General features: G+C 42.2%; 2 protein-coding genes across 2 annotated transcripts; both read right to left on the bottom strand.

The window, feature by feature from the left end:
- Positions 1-1186: 1186 nt before the first annotated feature.
- Positions 1187-9150, bottom strand: timd4 (T cell immunoglobulin and mucin domain containing 4; the record flags this gene model as incomplete). The annotated part of the gene is made up of 8 exons (XM_084473831.1): positions 1187-1320; positions 1512-1545; positions 2249-2360; positions 2764-2843; positions 2977-3057; positions 3616-3778; positions 7366-7544; positions 9075-9150. 8 exons carry the CDS (start codon positions 9148-9150, stop codon positions 1236-1238), a joined length of 810 nt encoding a protein of 269 aa, XP_084329957.1. The 3' UTR covers positions 1187-1235.
- A 10509-nt stretch (positions 9151-19659) lies between these two features.
- LOC311354189 (odorant receptor 131-2-like) lies at positions 19660-20592 on the bottom strand (the record flags this gene model as incomplete). Its single annotated transcript, XM_084473987.1, has 1 exon — positions 19660-20592. The coding sequence occupies one exon, from the start codon at positions 20590-20592 to the stop codon at positions 19660-19662; it is 933 nt and encodes a 310-aa protein (XP_084330113.1).
- Positions 20593-21025: the final 433 nt, after the last annotated feature.

The following is a 21025-nucleotide window of genomic DNA, read 5'->3' as shown; positions in this document are numbered from 1 at the left end:
AACTGTAATGTCAATTCACTTACAATATCCTGTATCTTGTACATGGGTTTGTTTGTTTGTTTGTTACATATCTTCGCCTTGGGTCCCCAATTTGGTAAATCCGCCACTGGCAATACATACTAGACTATTAATGACTATAATTAACCTGCAATATATATTGTCTGGTCACGCTCTCTCTCTGTATCACGCTTTCCTGGCCCGATGTCCACTTTGCCTTTTCAATTTGCTATAGAAAGAACAACGAGGCCATCTAGTGGATGTCCGAAATGTTTATGATTAAAAGTTCCGTTTGAACTGCGCGCTACAAATCTAGACTATTTGAATACATTTCCCGACACATCCTAATGTGTCTTCCAGTGACATATCTTTATTTAGTTTACATAATCAAGGGCACTGATTTAGGATTGCAGGTGCATGAATATCATAGCACAACAGGCCCAGTAAACTAAGGCCCATGCCATCACCAGCACAGCGCTTTCCAACTTAGTTTACGACAATGTTTGACAGTAGAGGGAGACAATATTCACATGAGAAGATACATTTTTAAGCCTGATAATCAAAACACAATTCAACCTTTTATGTACCATGAAATCGTTGACTTTACTAAACGTTTGGTTTTAGATTGGACAGTGAATATATTTTCGGAATATGTGTAGTTATTTTTGCAAGAGATAGTTTAGGTAGTCTTTTTCCCGCCCACTCGATGTGGCCGACTACAGATCCAGACTGTCCGTGTAGTGGAACACGAAATGTGACGTAATCATTTTCGATATTTCCCAAACTAGAAGCAAAACACCCTCGAGCAGTCATGCAATGAAAAAGTAAACCATTTACCCTTGTCTTACAACACATTTATTGTTTGTAACATTTATTTTCATCATGTGTGCTTTTAATACAAGCAGACTTATTTCCATTAGGAAACACTATACACGCAGACGTGTGACACAAAGTTGGTTTATTGTGTGAACGGCGGTTTGGAGACTAGTGGGCGTCACAGTGAGTTAACCACAGGGTCAACTTACGCCCTACGTCGTCCTACATGCGTCGTGTCATTCTTTTTCTCTTTCATCTCTTATGTCATCACAGTCCCCTTTCATTAAGGCATATATATAAAAAAAGACAACATAAAATAGTGTTTTGAGCTATGCCTAAGTATCTATAAACAGGTCAAACAGAGTCTATCAGAGCGGTACAAAAAGTAGGGGATGAGGAATCTGAGAGCGTTGTCTCAGACCTCAGTCCAGGGTGTAGATGTTCTCTTGAATGGGCCTCCTCAGGCGTATCTCGTAGATGATGTGAGGTGGCTCCCTGGTTGAGAAACTGGAAGAGAAGAAGATGTTGTACCAACCAGAGGAGTTCAACCACGGCCTCCGTGAACCATGACACCAAGTCATTCACTACCAGCTCAGTCATTCTGACGCAGCCCATCACAGCACAGCTAGTTACGTTGTATATATAAATACATTATTTATTATTTATATGTTTTGTCGATTTCAAGGTTTCTTTCTCACCAGCCTTTCATTGACGCTCTTCTATGGATTCCACCTGAGGAAAAAAAAGATGCATAAAAATATAAAATACAATATATAGGAGAATTTTGTTATAGGCAATTTAAAATATATTTGCTTTTTCGCATATTAGTGTTAGAGTAGAATGTAAATTCCTTTTTTTCTTCACTTTCTAGTGAATGGCACATGCTTTGTGCCATGGTCTTCCATTTGCTGTTGGGAGAGCTCTTTAAAACAAGTTACAAAAGTGTCCTGTTGCTCTTTAACCTGTGTACACCCACAGCCAGGCAGATACTACGCGGACATAAAGGTATTAGGCGTAAAAATGTCTCATCTCTCATGCCGTGTGTTTTTTGTCCAGGATGTGTGCGTGTCTGCGTTCAGCCTTGGTGCTCAAATGTATCTGGTTATCGGTCTGCCCTCAGGTAATGGACTAACGCTCAGAGCGGGTCAGGCAGCAGGGCGTCCCGTGGGGTGGGAACACAGCGGAAGAGCTGGACAGAGTCTAAAGTCGGTTCTGTTTCCTGCGTTCTCTGTTATCTCTTCAATTTACCAGGACACGTTCTTCTCTGTGTTCAGCTTAACTTAATTTAAGCTGGGGGTCATGTTTGATTAGTCGTTGGGACAGGACTTCCAGGGGGAATTTCTGTTTATTCCGATGCTGGGGAGTGCATTTTGCTTTCTTGTGGCCACTTGTTGAACTTAACATTTTGTGAACGTTGCAGCGTGTGTGGACGTACATTTAAAGGCGAGAACAACCAGCGATCCGGCCACCAGGAGCAGCAGACAGAGGGAGAGGGAGAGCACGGGAACGTTGATCTGGAGAGACAGAGTGGGCACAGAGTCCTCCATCTGATGGAGACAACGTGGAGGAAAATGGGAAGGGATTGAAACGAGGAGGTACTACAAGTGGAAAAAAAACGTTGAGAGGAATCATGGAAATACGTTTGCAGTTTTGACGTTTGCATACTTTCTTTGTCGGTTAACGCTGCATGATTGGCAAGCACAAACACACACATAACACTGCACACACATTTACAGTACATGCATGCACACACTTGACTCATCATAGCAACAGCTGTCAATAGAACACAGATGATAGAACAAGACACAAAGTGAAACACATTATTATTAAATGACGCCCATCCCTCGTAGGAATGGAATGGACTTCTGTAGGTGTCTCACCTTTTATAGATCTGATAGTATTATATTATAGATCTGATAGTATTATATTACAAAATCTATTGTTACTCACAATGACGGCCCCGGAATGCAAGGGGGTGGAGTTTCTTCTGAAGAGTTCGAGATGGGAGGACAAGATGTTCCTCCACGTTGCTGGAGCAACACACGCACACACACACACACACACACACACACACACACACAGGTACAATCATTTCTTAAGATAAAATGTGTTACATGTAGGCTACATATTGACGCTTTGGCTCAAACCAACACATGGACTCACTGGTGGAAGGCCAGGGGGGCGTTGTGACGGCGCTGGTCACGGCGGTGGTACTCGGCGTGGTGCTGGTGATGGACCCTGGTACTGAAGGGACCACAGACGTTACATTTCGTAGGTTAATAACGCCCGCGGTGTACCTACTAACTAGACAGCAACCCAAACAGGCTATTCCTCGTTTCGGAAATCAGCGATCTATTGTTGTTGTCTATTGCATAAGTTATTCATGCATTCTTATTTACTTTTATTTATTTCTCTTATGTTACTATTATTTATTTTCTATTTTCTATTATTTATGTTAGTTATTATCACCTTATATAATTTAAATTTAAAATGTGCCTTGTATGTTAAGAGGTATTTATTGTTGTATATTGCCTTGATTTATGTAAATGAATCAGCCTTCAATAAATCAATCAGCCTTCAAGAAAAATAAATAAATATATATATATTTTTTAATTAAAAAAAAGAAAAGAAAAAATAAGTTATTCATGCATTCAAATGTAACCTTTTAAGGAATTACGTTAATTGAAGAAAATCTTCAAATACCTAAATCTTTCTCTAGGGCATATACACGGCAGAAGACGGAGGCCTACACATCTGGAAAAATAATGTAATGATTCGTCACAGCTGCCGCGGTGCCTGTACCTTTGACCACCCGCAGGTTCATGACCACCTTTTTGTCGTTGAAGATCCCGTTGATGTTGACCCTGCAGCAGTACGGGCCGCTGTCCGTCCTCCTCACGTTCAGGATGGACAGGTCCATCTGTCCGTCCAGCACGTCCCCCGTTAACCTGTACCGGTCCGTCACCTGGGGGGGCAGCAGAGACATCATGAGCTGTGTTCCAAACCGTTCCCCATCACGGATAGAGTGCACTTTATAAAACACGTGGCTTAAATCAAGCGATCTGATTGGTTCCCAACGGTTGTATAATGAGCGTATACACACAGCTATGACGCCCGTTCAGTTTACAGAGTTCAGTATCACTCCGCGCCTAACTTGAACTGTTGTTTGTTTATATATAAAAGCGATAGCGTAGTTCACTGAAGACTAAAAACATGTTGATTGCTGGAGAGGGTGGACATGTTGTAAAGCAATAGGCACACGGTGAGTGAACTCGACAGTAGGCTAAATTGCTGCTAATAAGCTACCGTCTCTAGCCTTCTCTCTGAAGGACGCTACAGTGTGTTGCATAGCAACCGCCGTACACTTTGCCGGCAGCCAGGAGGGACTACTTTTTTGTATTCGTTAAAAAAAATGCTTTTCCGACTTTCTCGCTTTTTCAAAATTGAGGCTGTCTATGACTTTCATTTCGCCATACTTACGTAACCGTTTTATAAAAGCAATAGATCACTTCAGTCAGTGGTATACGTTCATTATACCACAGTTAAGGGACAACGCCCAACTGTTAAACCGTTAAACTTGACGGACAAATCGACCTGCAGCCGACCGTGCAGCATGTGTGTTTTTGTGCGAAACTTTTTTTTTTAATCGCCAAAGGAGCCGGGTCCTTGCCCAGCTGAACGAGGAGGAACTGCGTGTAAGGTAATGCATGTTTATATGTTCGTGACGTCAAAAAACGAACTGGGAGTACGTCATCGATCAGACACGAGTTCACGGGTCGTGAGTTACGAGTTTGACTGCCGTTCCAGAGCACTTTCACGGGTAGAAGGTCGTGAAATCACGAGTTACAGGCTGCCTGGAACGCAGCATTATTACTACGGTTTAGGTCTCACGTCGTGAACGCGCCATACTAGTCTTTTTGAAAAAAAAAACGAAAATGGCGCAAAAGCGATTTTCGGATTTTTATGTTTTTGTATGTACTTTATGTATCCCTTTTTTGTACTTTATGTATCCTTTAAAAAGAGCAAATTCAGAGGAACTGACAGAAGCAGACAGTGTTAACGTATATCAAGCCACACGAGAGGAGGAAGCTCACAGCTCTGGAGGAGACCCCGGAGATGGACGACACGATGTTGGAGTTTCATGGGTGTGAATTCCTAGCGCAAGAACACTTTGAGGATCAATTTAAGGTAAGACCACTTTTAAAATTCACATCGATGCTCTTATGAATATAATAATAATACTAATAATATTTTATAAATCTGGCTTTCAAAACAGCCAGGACATAGCTGCGGTAATATTAATGTTTGTGTATGCTTGCTATCAGATCGTCGCCTGCTTTTCGAATAAATGAGCGTTTGCGGTCGCTATTTAACCGTCACCGTGTGTTGTGTAAGATCTGGCTTTCTTATGAGCCGCTGCTTTATGTGTATTTATGAAGCGTCCACTTGCGCAGTGGTTCAATTCGACCTTCGAGTGGTCGCTCCTGTTTCGGCAACGCGCACGCGTGCACAATACACCGCGTGGCCACGCGTTCAATAGACCTCTGAAGAATAATGGTGCGTTCCAGACAACCCGTAACCCGTGTTTTCACAACCTTCTGCCCGTGAAAGTGCCCTGGAACGGCAGTCAAACCCGCAACTTACTACCAGTGAACTCGTACCTGATCGATGTACTCCCAGTTCCAGCTCGTAACTTACGGGCTAAAAAGTGTCCCTGGAACGCAGCATAAGGCCCGCGTCCGAGGCTCGTTAAAGTAGTAAACGATTATAAATGCTATTTTAACGGCACCGACAATCCAAAAAGCCAGTCGAAACTAGTTGGAAAACGTGTGTAGTTCAAAACGTGACGCAGCTTTTACTTCTCCGCCACCTACAGAGTTTGTTATGTACGATCGTTCATAAACCCCGTGTTATTCCCCGTAGACATTTGACCGAGGGAACCGGGAGCCTCGGAGGCGGGACTTATTCTTCAGAGGTCAGTGACAGCGACATTTCAACGAATGTAGAGGAATGCATTGCGAGTGGTTCATCGAAGTATCCAACTTATTTTTTTAAGGGGCATGAACATGTGAAAAAACATGCACAACCAATGTACATTTTACAGCATATATAATTTATGCATAACTTTATGTGGGTGTTGAGGGTGGTATCCCCCCATCTCACACATACAACGTCATCCCCCCCCACTTGAAACATGTTCAATACAGGGTGTCATTTCACGACGTATACCGAGAGCGGGTTGTTCAAGCGTGGAACACTGATACGTAAATAAATCTGATACGTTTGGGGAAACTCGACGAGCTCGGGAACAAATCTGTTCGGTGTGTTCTGTTTGTAGACTGGGTACCTGTTCTGCCGGCGATTTAAGTTCGCCCTGCGGAAGGGTCTGGAGAAGAGCAATACTTTTCTTTCTAGTTTCGATACGTTTTTGCGGGAGCCAATCACCAAAGCTGGCTTTTCCCCCCCCCCCGGCGCGCTATTGGCTGGTTTAACACAATGACAACAGGGAAGCGACAGCAAGCAGCCAATTGCGTACAGGGTCGATTTAACTCCTCCCGTTGATCACGCCTCTTGTGCTGAAGAAAATGACAGCAGATTCCCCAGACCAAGCTCAATCTACCATTGAGCTGGGTCTGGCAGTAGCCAGGCTATTCTGTTTGGTGACTTTGGTCCGATTCAACTTGCGAATCAACCAGCGAATCAGCGCGGTGTGTTGGAGCGCCACGAAATTAGCACCACGAGACTAGCTACCACCCGACGTTAAGGAGACTTATTGCGTCTTGCGCAAGCGCAGAATGTACACTGTGCTACTGTGTAGTTGGCAGTAGTCTCCGCGGTGTGTTTCAATGCAGATTTTCTGCCAAACGGGGGTCAGACGAGAGGCAGCGGAGTGGTCGGATAAGGCAGGTCGGCCGTTGGTTTGGAGTCTGGGCGGTGTGTGTGAACAATGTACACAGAAGCACACTTACGCAATAAGTGTCCTTAACATCGGGTGGCGCCAGTCCGCCCCTGCCACAGACCGCGCCGATTACCAATCAGAGTATCCGATGGCTCCAATCCTCAGATTGCCGCCAAACACTCTCAGACCTCACACCAAATGAATCGGACCAGACACTGCAAGCGCGGTTCCAGAAGCTTCCAACAACACAGCTGAACGCGCCAAACAGATTTGTTCCCGAACTCGTCCCGACTCCGAGTCTCCCCCAAAACCTTTCAGATTGGAACGGTTTTGTGTGTTCCAAAAGTAGACGCTAAGGGAAAATGCTAAACGAAATGCTAAAGTAAGGGAGGACAAACGGAACAAACAACAGATAACAACAAATACGGCAAACAAAATAGACGGTATAAATGGTATAAATTATAAATTATAAAAAGTATAAAGTGTAAATTATAAAGAGTTCCAGAAATGCAATGTTAACAAAGATGCAACGTAAACAAAGAGAAAAAGAAAAAGTGGAAAAAGCACACACACACACACACACACACACACACACACACGCACACGCACACACGCACACACACGCTTTAGGGGGTGTTAGCCGGAGGTTTCACCTTAGAGATGATGCCCGTCTCGTCCGTCTGGACCAGGATGTCGCTGCACCAGAAGGTTCCGCAGCTCCGCCCCCAGCACACGCGGCTCAGGCCGAAGCGCTTCACGGAGTACTGGCAGGACAGCGAGGCCACGCCCCCCTCCGCCACCTTGAAGGAAGACACCAGCGGCGACCAGGGAGCTACGGGGGGTAATTGGTTATGATTAATTACCTTCATCAGCCGAACCATCGACTGTTTAGTAATCAAGTAGGCGCTGAACCCAAAGTCGGGTCAATGGGAGTTTGACATCATTTAGGAGCATATAGTGGACAGACTAGACTTAGACAACTTGTTCAAGGGTTATAATTACATTGATCAGCTACTGTATATCTTTGATTCGTGAGGTGCGCAAAAAAATACATCTTTCTGGTCATTTGTTGCTTCCAAAAGACATTGACCGGAGGAAAACACGATTTTAGCAGGAGCAGGTCTATATTTGCAACCCATGGCCTCTATTATTTGCACTACTACTACTACTACTACTACTACTACTAATAGGCCTACTGCGATTACTGCTATTGTAGATAGTAATAATAATGATTAGATGTTAACCTTTAGTGTTTGTGAGGCGGTTATGACAAACCTACTGGGTACAATAAGCAAAATGTGCTTAACAATATTTATGATTAAATTTATTATTTTAAGAATATTCCTCGAGGTATTTGGTATATGATACGATACAATACAACTTTATTAATCCCCCGTAGGAGAAATTAGTTTGTTGCCAACAGCCCGGCAGCAGTAGAAAAACACAGGATAATAATAAATAATATACAATACAATAAGAATACAAAGTACTACACAAACTAAGTACTATACAAACAAAAGTAGACCAAAAGTAGACGCTAAGGGAAAATGCTAAACGAAATGCTAAAGTAAGGAGAAGAGAAGACAAACAGAACAAACAACAGATAACAACAAATTCGGCAAACAAAATAGACGGTATAAATGGTTTAAATTATAAATTATAAAAAGTATAAAGTGTAAATTGTAAATTATAAAGTGGCTGAGTTCCAGAAATGCAATGTAAACAAAGATGCAACGTAAACAAAGAGAAAAAGAAAAAGTGGCCAAGTGATCAAGTGTACACACACACACACACACACACACACACACACACACACACACACACACACACACACACACACACACACACACACACACACACACACACACACACACACACACACACACACTCTCACTCGGCCACTGTATGCTCTAACTGCAAGAGTATAACCAAATCAGAGCCCTCTGACGAAAACAATGAAACATATCATAGACTAAATAAGAAACTATATAATTAACAGAAAACAGGCAATATCAATTCTACTGTATGGGGAGGGATATATACCGGTGTATATACATAAATCATGAAATTATATTATTTGTTCAACCATCTCAAGGGATGGACTAGCTGGTCTAACTTAAAAACCCTAAGTTCAGAGTGCGTCATACAGTATATTCCTAAACAACAGCTCCAACAAAATAGATGGAAGAGCTGCAGGAAGTTCCAAAAAAACGTAACCTTTTCCATGTAAACATAACACAAAAAACACGTCTATAGCATCCGTTGGAAAGTACCCAAAGAAGCTGCGTAAACCTAAGAGGAGTGCCCGTAGCTAGGCGAGCCTTCGTGGCCTCCTTCACGGTACAGAAGGTAAGTGTCTTGCCTGAGAGGAGGGTGACGGCCGTCCAATGCAGGAGAGATCCACGGCACGTGGCGATGGCCATCCTGCCTACCTCCATCTGACTCAGGGTGGGGGTGTGTGTGTGCGTGGATGTGTCATTGTGTGTAGGAGTCGACGTGGCGTGTGACACTGCCTCTGTGTGTGTGTTTGTGTGTGTTGTTTGGAGGTCCCTGTGGGAGGAGCCATGACGTTTTGGTGTATCAAAAGTGTGTGTGTGTGTGTGTGTGTGTGTGTGTGTGTGTGTGTGTGTGTGTGTGTGTGTGTGTGTGTGCGTTATACATATCTGACGTATAGTGATATAGAAATATATAGGAGAGGCAGATGGAAACAAGTGGAGAAAAAAGATTATAAATAGTCAACTAAATTGTACGTCCAAAATGGTGCCACGTTTTATCTGGGCGCCATTCTATTTATATATTTTTTTAACAGATTCAGCACAGATGAAAACATGAGCTGATCATGAACAATCCGTATCAAATATTTATGAATTGCGAGTAAGAAAGATGCTTCTCTGAGACATGAGAAATGAGGACAGAGAAGTCTGACGAAAAGTGAGGGGTCCATTTGAATGCGTGTGGAGAATGTTGTGTTCTCCAGAGGGGCGGTCAGCGATGCCACCGTCAGCCAGCATCACTGTGGATAAAGAACCAACAGTGAAGAAAAGAGGGGAGCTGTGTGTGTGTGTGTGTGTGTGTGTGTGTGTGTGTGTGTGTGTGTGTGTGTGTGTGTGTGTGTGTGTGTGTGTGTGTGTGTGTGTGTGTGTGTGTGTGTGTGTGTGTGTGTGTGTGTGTGTGTGTGTGTGTGTGTGTGTGCGCCCTGGACACAGACCAATTGTTCCCATGGCTTTCAGCTGCCTCTGTTAGAGAACTGGAGGGTTCTGTCTGAACCATGTACTGTTAGCCTCTTAGTCCCCGTTTGTCCTAAATACTACGACCGGCGGAAAATGTGAAATAGGGCTTCAAGACGTACTTTTCAGTGACGTTTATATTAGTTAAATTATTAAGACAGTCACGGCCAAATCTGTCACACTACAGTACACATAATGTGCTTAGGCCTCTCAATGTAAGTTAAAGAGTAACAACACCAGAGGCTACACACAAAAAGTGTGACGTCACTGATTTAAATTACCACCATCAACAATTCTGACATTGTTCTATGGGGAAAACCAAATTATATGCATAAATTATAATGCAGACACATAAGACCTACTCTCTTTTCAACACAAAACCGAAGCTGACTAATAAAGTATGCAACCTTTTTCTTTAGAACAACGTGTGGAAATATGTTTGTGACGTTGTCTATTTCTATACTACAATACTAAAATGCTGCTTTGTAAATGTAAACATTTAACTATATATAAGATCTAGATTAAATATAAGAAAACTCATTCAAATGTCAATCTGATGCCACTGTAATCAAGGCAAGGCAAGGCAACTTTATTTATATAGCACTTTTTATACACAAGGCAGACTCAAAGTGCTTCACATATAAACATTGTCATACAATAAAAGAAAATAATAGTTATGTAAAAAGTAAAATAGATAGAAAATAAAGGCAAAGTTTAAAAAAAAACATTTTAGAAAGGCAGAGTTAAAAAAAATGCATTTTAGAAAGTGAGAAAATAAAGGCAAAGTTACTAATAAAATAAAATAATAAATAAATAAATAAAATAGAAGCATTGTAGATTTAAGATTTAGCAGAAAGCTAAAGCAAACATAAAAGTCTTCAGTCTTGTTTTAAAAGCTGTCAGAGTTGGGGCAAGTCTTAAATCCTCAGGGAGTTTATTCCAGCTATTTGTTGCATAGTAACTAAATCCTGCTTCCCCATGTTTCGTGTTGACTCTGGGGATAATTAACAGATTGGTCTCAGAGGATCAAAGTATTTAGAGTATTTTTCTCTTCCAGACACTATTGTTTATGGAGTTTAATTGGAGTTTAGCTACCTTAGTGTTTCAAGGGTTAGGGTTAGGTGACATAAGTAATGATAAAAACGGTTTCAAGCATTTGGCGTAAATTGGGAAAACTTTGGAAATAAAGGACGTTGAATTCAGCGATTCAACTGCTGGCGCTAGAGCCATAGTCAAAATGTAACCTTCTGCCAGCTTACTTAGAGTGTGAGGTTGTGCCCCGTATTGAGCTGAAGGCAAGCGCTGGAAGGGAGCCCTTGACAGTGATTTTGTTTCATGAAATTTCTCAAGTCAGACTGCTGGAATTGGCTTAAATGTAGAGCAGCCGCCCGCCCCCAAGCTAGCTCAGTTTGATCAACACCATGTTTGTTTCAGTAGTAGTAGACCCTTTTCTCAACGATTGTGCTTACACTGCCAGAAGTTGTAGACTGTAGTGGTGGTGGGTGTCATTGTAGTCCCATCTTCGGAAAATTGTAATTCCATGCTAGAGACGCTAGAGGTCAGCAATACCCGCCATCGCGCAATGACGTTGGTTAGGAAAAGTGGAGTCAAATTCATTTTAAACAGTGCGGTCTTTTCCTATGTTTGAAAGGAAGCACCTTTCCATCTCTCCTTGACCCGATGACGTTTTCCACAAAGGTTAAGGAAAGGAGGCATAAAGGTTAGGAGATTTGACTATTCGTAGAGGCCCCAGGTCTGCTCTGGAGTCTTGGAAGACAACGAGAGTAAGAGAGTGGTTACGCCACAAGAGGGCAGACTCAAGCAAAGGAAGAGGGGGTTGGCAGCTTGAGTCGTCAGGACACCTCTTGTTACTGGATAGCCTGCACATTGCATGGGCGAGATGAACAGACACACATGTGCCCAAGCTGACCACAAAACAGTCTTTATTCTGTGGGAAATAAGTGCACAGACTAGTTGCATGGGCTCTGACTTGCCATAAGTAACCGTAGAGTAACACTGACAAAAGGTTGAAGATCATAGAAGACATACTAAGACGTTTAAAACAAAAAGGCAATAAAGAGCCGGTCACTCTACTAGTGTACTTAAAATATGGTATGGAGGACTGTTCCACTCAAACACATCATATATTAAACTTCTGAACATAGGCTAGTGTTCAGAAGAAGTGTTTCATTATATTCTCAATATTTTTTGTCACAAATATATACTGTATATGTGAGAGGTTTTGAAAGGAAAAAACAATAAAACGAAGGGACAAAGATTGTGACAGTAGTATTGTAAACGTTTTAGTTGTTTACAATTAAAGTGCAGCTGAGGCTTGTGGGATTGCTAATACCCAAGGCTGTAAGGATCCATGTCATTAGGGAACCATCAAAACTGATGAACTTCTTTATCCTCTTCACTTGAAGCTAATGGTGTGTTCTTCAAACCAGTCCCCTGCCAGCTCATTTGGAAACATTAAATATTAAAATGCTTACCAAGGAGTTCACTTATGTGTTGACTAAATAGTTAGGCCTACATGTTGATGTCAATTTAATATGGTTTTAGTTGTCAGGGAAATGGAGCTGTTACCAACCAACAGAAGTAACTAAAGAACTAAACTAGTTTAACTTTGTCTATAACCGTACAACATCAGTTTTTACACATTAAAGTTGCAAAACATTTCAGCTAGCTTGTAGCTTAAAGTAACCAGGGCATATCTACAGTTAATGCTTATCAATAGTGATTTCATTTAAATCATTTTAGAAATATAATCACATCGTATAACTGATAAATGCTGGCCGTCCCGTAGCTCTCTCTTGTGCTTAATCACACTGCAAATCTAAATGGTCACTTTGAAAAGATAAAATGTGATTTGTGTTGTTCACTGTTCTGATCAGATTTGGGCCGCTTTGGCTTAAACGAGGCCTTTGCCTATAAGAATCTTACTATCAACATTCCTAAAAAGCCCACCCACCCAGCCCGCCAAGCTACGCTATTTGCGTCACGCCACGCCAGTTTGAGTGGACTGAACACTTAAATTCCTAAAGTTCTTCTTCATTCTCACGCTGTAAAAATGTGCAGTGCTACATGCTACCCAGGTGGCTGCCATACTCTGCCATAAAACACTTTCACTTGGCTCCTCCAGACTAGGACCGGTGTGGTTGTGTAGTTGGAAAACCGGTTCATTGTAAGTTTGTAGACAATGACGCATGACCTGGCTGGTGCTCCGTGTTGCCACGGAGGAGATCTCTTGGCGTGTGCGTGCAGTGATGGCCGGTTTAACCTGTGCACAATGAGGGCTCAATACTGAGCCCAATCAGTCTGATTCGGGCCAGGTGTGGCTGCTTAAACCAACTGTCATCCACACAAACTCTCACATAGCCCCCCCCCCCCCCCAACACCACATTGAGGCTGGTAACAATCCCCAGCCGAAGCGCAATAGATGTGCGGCTGGTCCCAGGGGCTGCTATGTCCAAGGTTTTAATATGTCCAAGGTTTCACATCTTGATTATTACTGGTCTTCGTGGCAGGGAAGCAAATAAACTGGCCAGATGCAGAGGGCATCTCTCTGAGGTCGACAACGTTGCATTGGCCTTTATTGGGACCTGGGTTGCTAGGTTTGGTGCACTACAGGTCACGTGCCCATCGTGGTCTGTGAAAAGTCATCTGCGAGGCTAGTCCGAAGTGGGGCTTGGTACTTGCTGCAGTGGCATCCAAATGTCCGTCAGTGACCGACAAAGCACAATCTTATTTTATCTTAATAACTTGAACTGAGAACTGCATATTTGTGCACGGAAATGCATTTGGATACTGCTGACCACAACGTGCTTCTCTGCTCGCTGCGCATGAGCTTACTACTGCGCAGCTCTGGCTGGGTGATCAAGTTTCTTAGATATAAATGGGTGCCCATTTTTTGAACCCCATCATAGTTCCTATCATACATCTTTGAGTTCATGAAGGAATGACAATCCACCCTGGTAGGATGCATGCAGACTACCTAGTGCAGCTTTAAAATTTGTTAAATTAATAACTCTGCTCTGATATTATCAAAATTTATTGAAGATAATTAAGAATATACATTACAATTTGACTAAACAAATTAAAACAATGTAAATTAAAATATACCATCAACAAAAATGCATATTTACATTAAAAGATACACAATAATTGTGTATATCTTTTTACATTAAAGATGAGCTTAAAACATTAGAGTGATATAACATAACAGATACAATTAAACCACCAAATATACTGTAGCTACAGTTTAACAAGCATAAACCATTTATATTCCAGTTAAAACATTTAGCACTTTCAGATCACATTTTTATTTCCAATCAATCTTTTTTCTCACACAAAATAACTTTATTGCATATTTTAATCTATTAACATTCTGCAATGCTTTGGGATATCACTAGGTTTTTGCATAACTTACATGAAACAGACTTTTTACCATATATAAGAGTCAGAGGGGCACTTAAAGGGGAATTTAACTGGTGGAGACATGAATCTATTGAAAGTGGGTCATATATGTAGTCGAATAGTAACATCAATTTCTAACTTGGTGCCTTCTTGACCGAGAAAAGGCAGACAGTGACTTTTTGGCGCTTGTGGATTGAAGACGACAACGCCCACAATGCCAATCAGCGTTCACTCCCTGCAGTCGATAGGGAAATGCAGCAGGAGCTCTATATCTAAATAATATAATATTATATAATATATAGGTATCTATGTAATATAATATAATATATAATATCACAGCCAAAAGCTGTGTGCGCCTCTGGATGATATTATGAATTAAAGACTGCGTCGGGTTCTCAGACGTCTCTGGTCCTTGCACAACAAGTAAAGACTCATAGTGGGGGTTATCTCGGTCAGAGTCCTGCACGGGCTCGGGTACCCACACAATTTGGATGGAACGGATGAAAAATAATGTACTGTGTCGGACACAAATGAGGGTCGGGTCGGACTCCTGAACAGTGCCGGTCAGTCGCGGGTTTTGCGATTGTGAGCGAGACTTCTCCGGTGCTGGATATGTTATTCAGGAGCAGAGGAGTCAACTAAAACCGTCCACAGTGTGAGGATGATGTGCTTTTTTTGTACAGCAATCTAAAGCACCACGCCAACACCGGGTAGTGTAGTTCCCCAGCGTTCCATCTAATGTGTCTAATTTTCCTTCGGGTGTGGGTCAGGCGTCGATATCAATTTATAGCGGGTCTGGTCGGGTGCGGAATGTAATTCGCGGATGCGGGTTTGCAAAATAAGACCTGTGTATTGATTCTCGGCCATGGTGGAGAAGGAATTGGGGGAAGAAACGTTGGCTTTGACTCTCTGAAGCCCAGATTGAACAGTGACTTCCAGGAGCTCCCGGAGTGTTCTAGAATATCTAGCTGCGTGCGCCGCATGATATTATGAATAAACGACTGCGTCTCTGGTACTACATCATTGCTTCGCTCGTGTGATCTACCGGTCACACCGGTCACACGGTAACGTCAACATCCATACCGTAGCGCAAGTTCACATCGGTGTACTCTCTATACCGTTTATACCATACACCCCTAAGTCCCACCCACTGGAACTAGTGCTTGTAGTTTTTTAGAGCCCCCCCCCCCCCCTTACACTTTATGCATTAAATGACGCAAAAATCATAATTTTGTGTCATTTAAAGCAGGAATTGCTTAATGCAAATGGGGTGTCCCTTTAAGCCGATGAGGGCAAAGGGGTCCCCTGTTATCTGGCCTCAATCCAAAACAATCGCCACTAGTTAAATCTGTTAGCTCTAGTGCAAAATAAACCTTTTTCAAATAAATCTAAAACTTTTCACGTATCTAGACAAGGTTTTTAGTTTTTTTTGTAGATTTCATGGTGATTACATCCTTGTTTAGACATCAACAGTTATGTGGGGGCCATGCATTCAAGATCACCACAGAGCCCTTTCAAGAGCAGAGGTCTGATGGATTTGTCTCTGAGCCCATAGATAAGAGCACTGAAACACCTGGATAATAGATTCAAACACACAAAAAAACTGTTGTAGAGACGAACCAAAGTGGTTCTGTCCACTATTCTTGCCAAGCTAACGAGGATGCTAGAGTAGATGGTAGCAATGAGAATCACCACCAACTGAATCATATGAAGTAAAACTGTTTTTCCAGCCTTGCCGGCAGAGGCTTTGTCTGTCGAGGCTGACCTGGCAACCAACGTCACACCAACATAGGAAAGAATAGCTACCATTATTTAGTATCATTTGACATCATCACCAGTGTAGGCATGGTGACAATGCCTACACTGGGGATGATGTCATGTGAACATGTGAGATGTCCTTCACGAGCTACTCGCATGTTTGAAAAAACAGACATATTAAAAAAGGGTAGGACATTTATTTTAGAAGCATTTCTTGTCATGCTTGTTGCGCGTATCTTTATAATCATGACAGCAGTCAATAAATCAAATGCGCTGACCAAATAGCCTGTGGCAGTCGAGGCCTGTTACCTGTTACAAGCCCTTGTCAAATGTGTTGATGTGAGGGATCTCAGTATAAATAGATGGGATTTCTGGTTATACAAAATGGAGAGAATCTATAATATAATTATACCAAGACAGTTTTTAATATGTTTTAAATACATGACGGATATGGCACAATTTAATCGTTTGTAAATATAGTATTATTTTACATATTGAAAGGAGATAATAATTTTGTACAATTCCTGCATCGAAGTGAGGACAAGGGAACTAGAGATGGATGATTCCAGTTTTTGTAGTAATTTCCGATTCCTAATGACAGTCACAGAAAAAAAGAACAGTTAAAGGAACAATTCATAAATAAATATGAAAGATTAAAAAGTCTTGTTGTACAGGTCAACAGAAAAGCTCAAAATTAACATTAATCCAGCATTACTAATGTCTTCATTAATGTCTTTGGCATTGCATTTCTTGGCATTGATTTGTGCCAGAAATGCAGAATACAGGTTGCTTTCTTTGTTGACATCAAAGAGTCTTTTAGTAGTTTCCTCTTCAACGTCATGACCAAGAGACACCAGTGGTGTGGTGAGCTCTGTATGAGCAGCGGTTGATTTTTATGTTTGTGTCTGAAAGAGAGGGTTATGTTTCCTGGACACTTATAGTATAATGCCACTTGGGTGCGGATGTGCGGGACTTGTTCTGGGATGCTTTCAATTTTGACGTTCTCTTTGTTACGGTACAAGAAACTGGGACCCAAATGCTGGACACAGGGAGGCGGAGACAGGGTAAAAGGTAAAGGAATTTATTGGGTGATCGTTCGGGAAGTCAGGCGAGCGGGGGTCTGGTACCGGGCAGGCAATCAGGTGGCCAAGGGCTAGACAGTGGACGGGTAGTCAGGCAGGCGGGGGTCTGGTACCGGGAGGGCGATCGTGCAGGCGGGGCGAGGGACGAGTAGTCAGGCAGGCGGGGGTCTGGTACCGGGAGGACGATCGTGCAGGCGGGGCGAGGGACGAGTAGACAGGCAGGCAGGGGTCTGGTACCGGGAGGACGATCGTGCAGGCGGGGCGAGGGACGAGTAGACAGGCAGGCGGGGTCTGGTACCGGGAGGGCGATCGTGCAGGCAGGGGCTTGGCAAGGGACAAGTAGTCAGACTGGCTGGTAGAGAATTGCTAGTAGGCTAGAGAAACAACAAACTGGCGCCGGCTGATTGAGGATCCCCGGCTGAAGTAGAGAACGTAGATTGGAGATTGCCAACAGGTGGGTTGAGGGAAGGAGGACCAGTTACGACCAGCAGCCACTAGAGGTGGGTGTTGGACCGTGTAGCGGGACGTGGCGTAACAGATCTCAGTTTTTAATATAATGTTTAATATAAGTTTTTAATATAATGTTTTAAATACATGACGGATATGACACAGTATTATCATTTGTAAATATAGTATTATTTTACATATTGAAAGGAGATAATAATTTTGTACAATTCCTGCATCGAAGTGAGGACAAGGGAACTAGAGATGGATGATTCCAGTTTTTTTTTTGTTGTAATTTCCGATTCCTAATGACAGTCACAGAAAAAAAGAACAGTTAAAGTAACAATTCACCCTCAGACTAAAACATTAAAAAGTCTGTTGTTGGACAGGCAGGGCAGTTGCTAGGAATTCTGGGCCCCCTGAAAGAATATCGGTGTGGGCCTCTCTACCCCATTCATTGCCACCTTAAATGTTCTTGTTTTTCAGTGTTCTTGACGGTGCCTGGTGTAATACACCCAATTTGTTTCGTTTTTTACATTTAACGACTTAACAAGTCAGAGTATTATTATGTAAATTATGTAATATTAATTGTCTTATTCTCATTTCCCAGATTTGCAAAACATTATTACACCTCTGATTGCAAATACATTTTCAATTAACCACTCAACAAATAGGTGTGGGTATTTTATTGTATTTAACAATCAAGCACTGATATGCAAAAAACAAAGTGTCCTGGCTCAAGATAGTCCACAGGTAAATATGTAGCATTTAACTTAAATGTGCAAGTGAAACAAAGAGCACATGGAATACGTTGTAAAACAAATATCAAAAACAACAACAAGCCTCATCTAATCTCAATTAAAGTTTAAATTGGATTGTTTGTTCACTGTAAGTCTCATCGCTCACTCACTTCCGATGAGGAAGAACCATGGGAAGAACCAGGCACGTGCACACATAGGGCCCTAGGGGTGCTTGAGCCCCTGCCCTTTCTGCCTCGTATTAAAAAGTGCCCTCTGAGTGTTCTTCAACAATTGCGCCCGCAAAAGTGCTCGTCCGCGATCCAGCCCCCCGTTAACAATCGCGCTCGTCCGCGATCCAAACCCGCCCCCCCCCCCCCCCCCCCCCGTCAACAATTGGGGATTATTGAAATTATTGAAATTTGAATATTGTATGATTTGTGGCTTTGTTTTAATTTGGATTCATTCATATGAATATATATATTAGTTTAGTGTATGCATAATCATTTTGTCATAGAGGCTACTGGGGGCTGTGTGTGGGCCATAGCGGGCTGTGGGCCCTTATAATTGTCATAACCTTTCCCCCCTATACGACAGCGCTGTGGACAGGTCAACAGTTTGTTTTGTACTTGTGCTTGAAAAGTTCAAAATGAACATTGAGCCAGCATTACTGAAGTTTATCTGCATGTTTTCATTTTTTGAGCAATTGTTACTGTCCGGGGAGGTTATAGATTGTGTATATCTTTTGACATTGAAGACGAGCTTAAAACATTACAAAATGAGTGATATAACAGATGATATTAAACCACCAACTATACTGTAGCTATAGTTTAACAAGCATAAATCATTTATATTCCAGTTAAAACATTTAGCAGTTTCAGATCACATTTTTATTTCCAATCAATCTTTGTTTCATTATTTTTTTTTTTCACGAAATACCTTTTAAACCATTGACATTCTGCAATGCTTTGGATATCACTAGGTGTTTGCAGAACTTATTAATTTTTACCGTACATAACTTGAGCGAATGGCATTAGTTATTTTCTGAATTCATGTTTACCAAGAGTCAGGGGGGCACTTTAGCTGGTGAGGGCAAAGGGGTTCCCTGTGATCGGACCTGAATCCAAAACAAGTGCCGCTAATTAAAATTAATTTATCTCTAGTGCAAGATAAACCTTTTTCAAATAAAGATAAATCTTTTCATGTATGTAGACAAGGTTTTGATTTCATGGTGATTACATCCTTGTTTAGACATCAACAGTTATGTGGGGGCCATGCATTCAAGATTTACCACAGAGCCCTTTCAAGAGGAGAGGTCTGATGGTTTGGTCTCTGAGCCCATAGATAAGAGCACTGAAACACCGGGATAATAGATTCAAACACACAAAAAAACTGTTGTAGAGACGAATCAAAGTGGTTCTGTCCACTATTCTTGCCAAGCTAACGAGGATGCTAGAGTAGATGGTAGCAATGAGAATCACCACCAACTGAATCATATGAAGTAAAACAGTTTTTCCAGCCTTGCCGGCAGAAGCTTTGTCTGTCGAGGCTGACCTGGCAACCAACGTCACACCAACATAGGAAAGAATAGCTACCATTCCCCCGAATGCAAACACAAAAGCGCAAAATGCTTTATCAACTACACTGGACATCGGTGCCAGGAACATTGCCTCTTTGGAGCAGAAGTCTTTCATTTCCACATTTAAATCCAAATTATTTTTCCAACCAATAAGTATTAACTCTCGCATCAGAACATTGCCACCAGAGACGGTCCAAACAACAGCGATGGCTCCTCCTGTGTTTCTGACGGTGGCAAGGCCTGCATGTCTCATAGGAAAGCACACAGCCACATATCTCTCAAGGGACATCACTGCCAGAGTAAGAGGTGAGACAATGTCTTCTAAAACACTAAGGCTTACAAGCAAACCACAAACATACCAGTTCAGCCTCAACCTGAAAGCAGCAAATAAGTAGAGCAACAAACTTGTCACAAGAAAGGCAGAATCTGCGAAGAGAAGGTTAAACAACAGAATGTGACGGGACGTCTCACAAAAAACTGGCTTGCTCCTCAAGATGTACAACAGAACACAGTTTATGTAGAGAAAAGTACAGCATATCCCCAGAGATAAAGTGCAGAACACAATCATCTCCCGTGTAGCTTGAGGCTCCACGCTACCACTAACATTGACCCTCAAATGTCCTGCACTCTGCATCACAGCTAAAAACCGGAAGGCTATAAGGACAATGTTACAAAGGACCAATAAGACAACAACCAAGTGGTCCCCAAACAATCCTATAGCCACTCTATGTTAGGTACGTAAAAGGAAGAAAAAAAATCCATTCCGCATACATACATACAATGGTTCTGAGTACAGAGTGGATAGTATAGTGGTGAATATTCTCTGAAACCCACGGATGGTCTGACCGTTTGGCGGCCGAGTCTTCCAATATATCAGGTCTCTTTCCTATTGACCAGCAGGTGATGTCATCATTTGACATCATCACCAGTGTAGGCATGGTGACAATGCCTACACTGGGGATGATGTCATGTGAACATGTGAGATCTCCTTCACGAGCTACTCGCATGTTTGAAAAAACAGACATATTAAAGCAAGGGTAGGACATTTATTTTAGAAGCATTTCTTG

The sequence above is a fragment of the Micromesistius poutassou genome, assembly GCF_964030765.1.
Source record: "Micromesistius poutassou genome assembly, chromosome: 10".
NCBI lineage: Eukaryota > Metazoa > Chordata > Actinopteri > Gadiformes > Gadidae > Micromesistius > Micromesistius poutassou.
The sequence above is the reverse complement of the archived record's forward strand: the minus strand, read 5'-3'. Positions and strand labels throughout refer to the sequence as shown.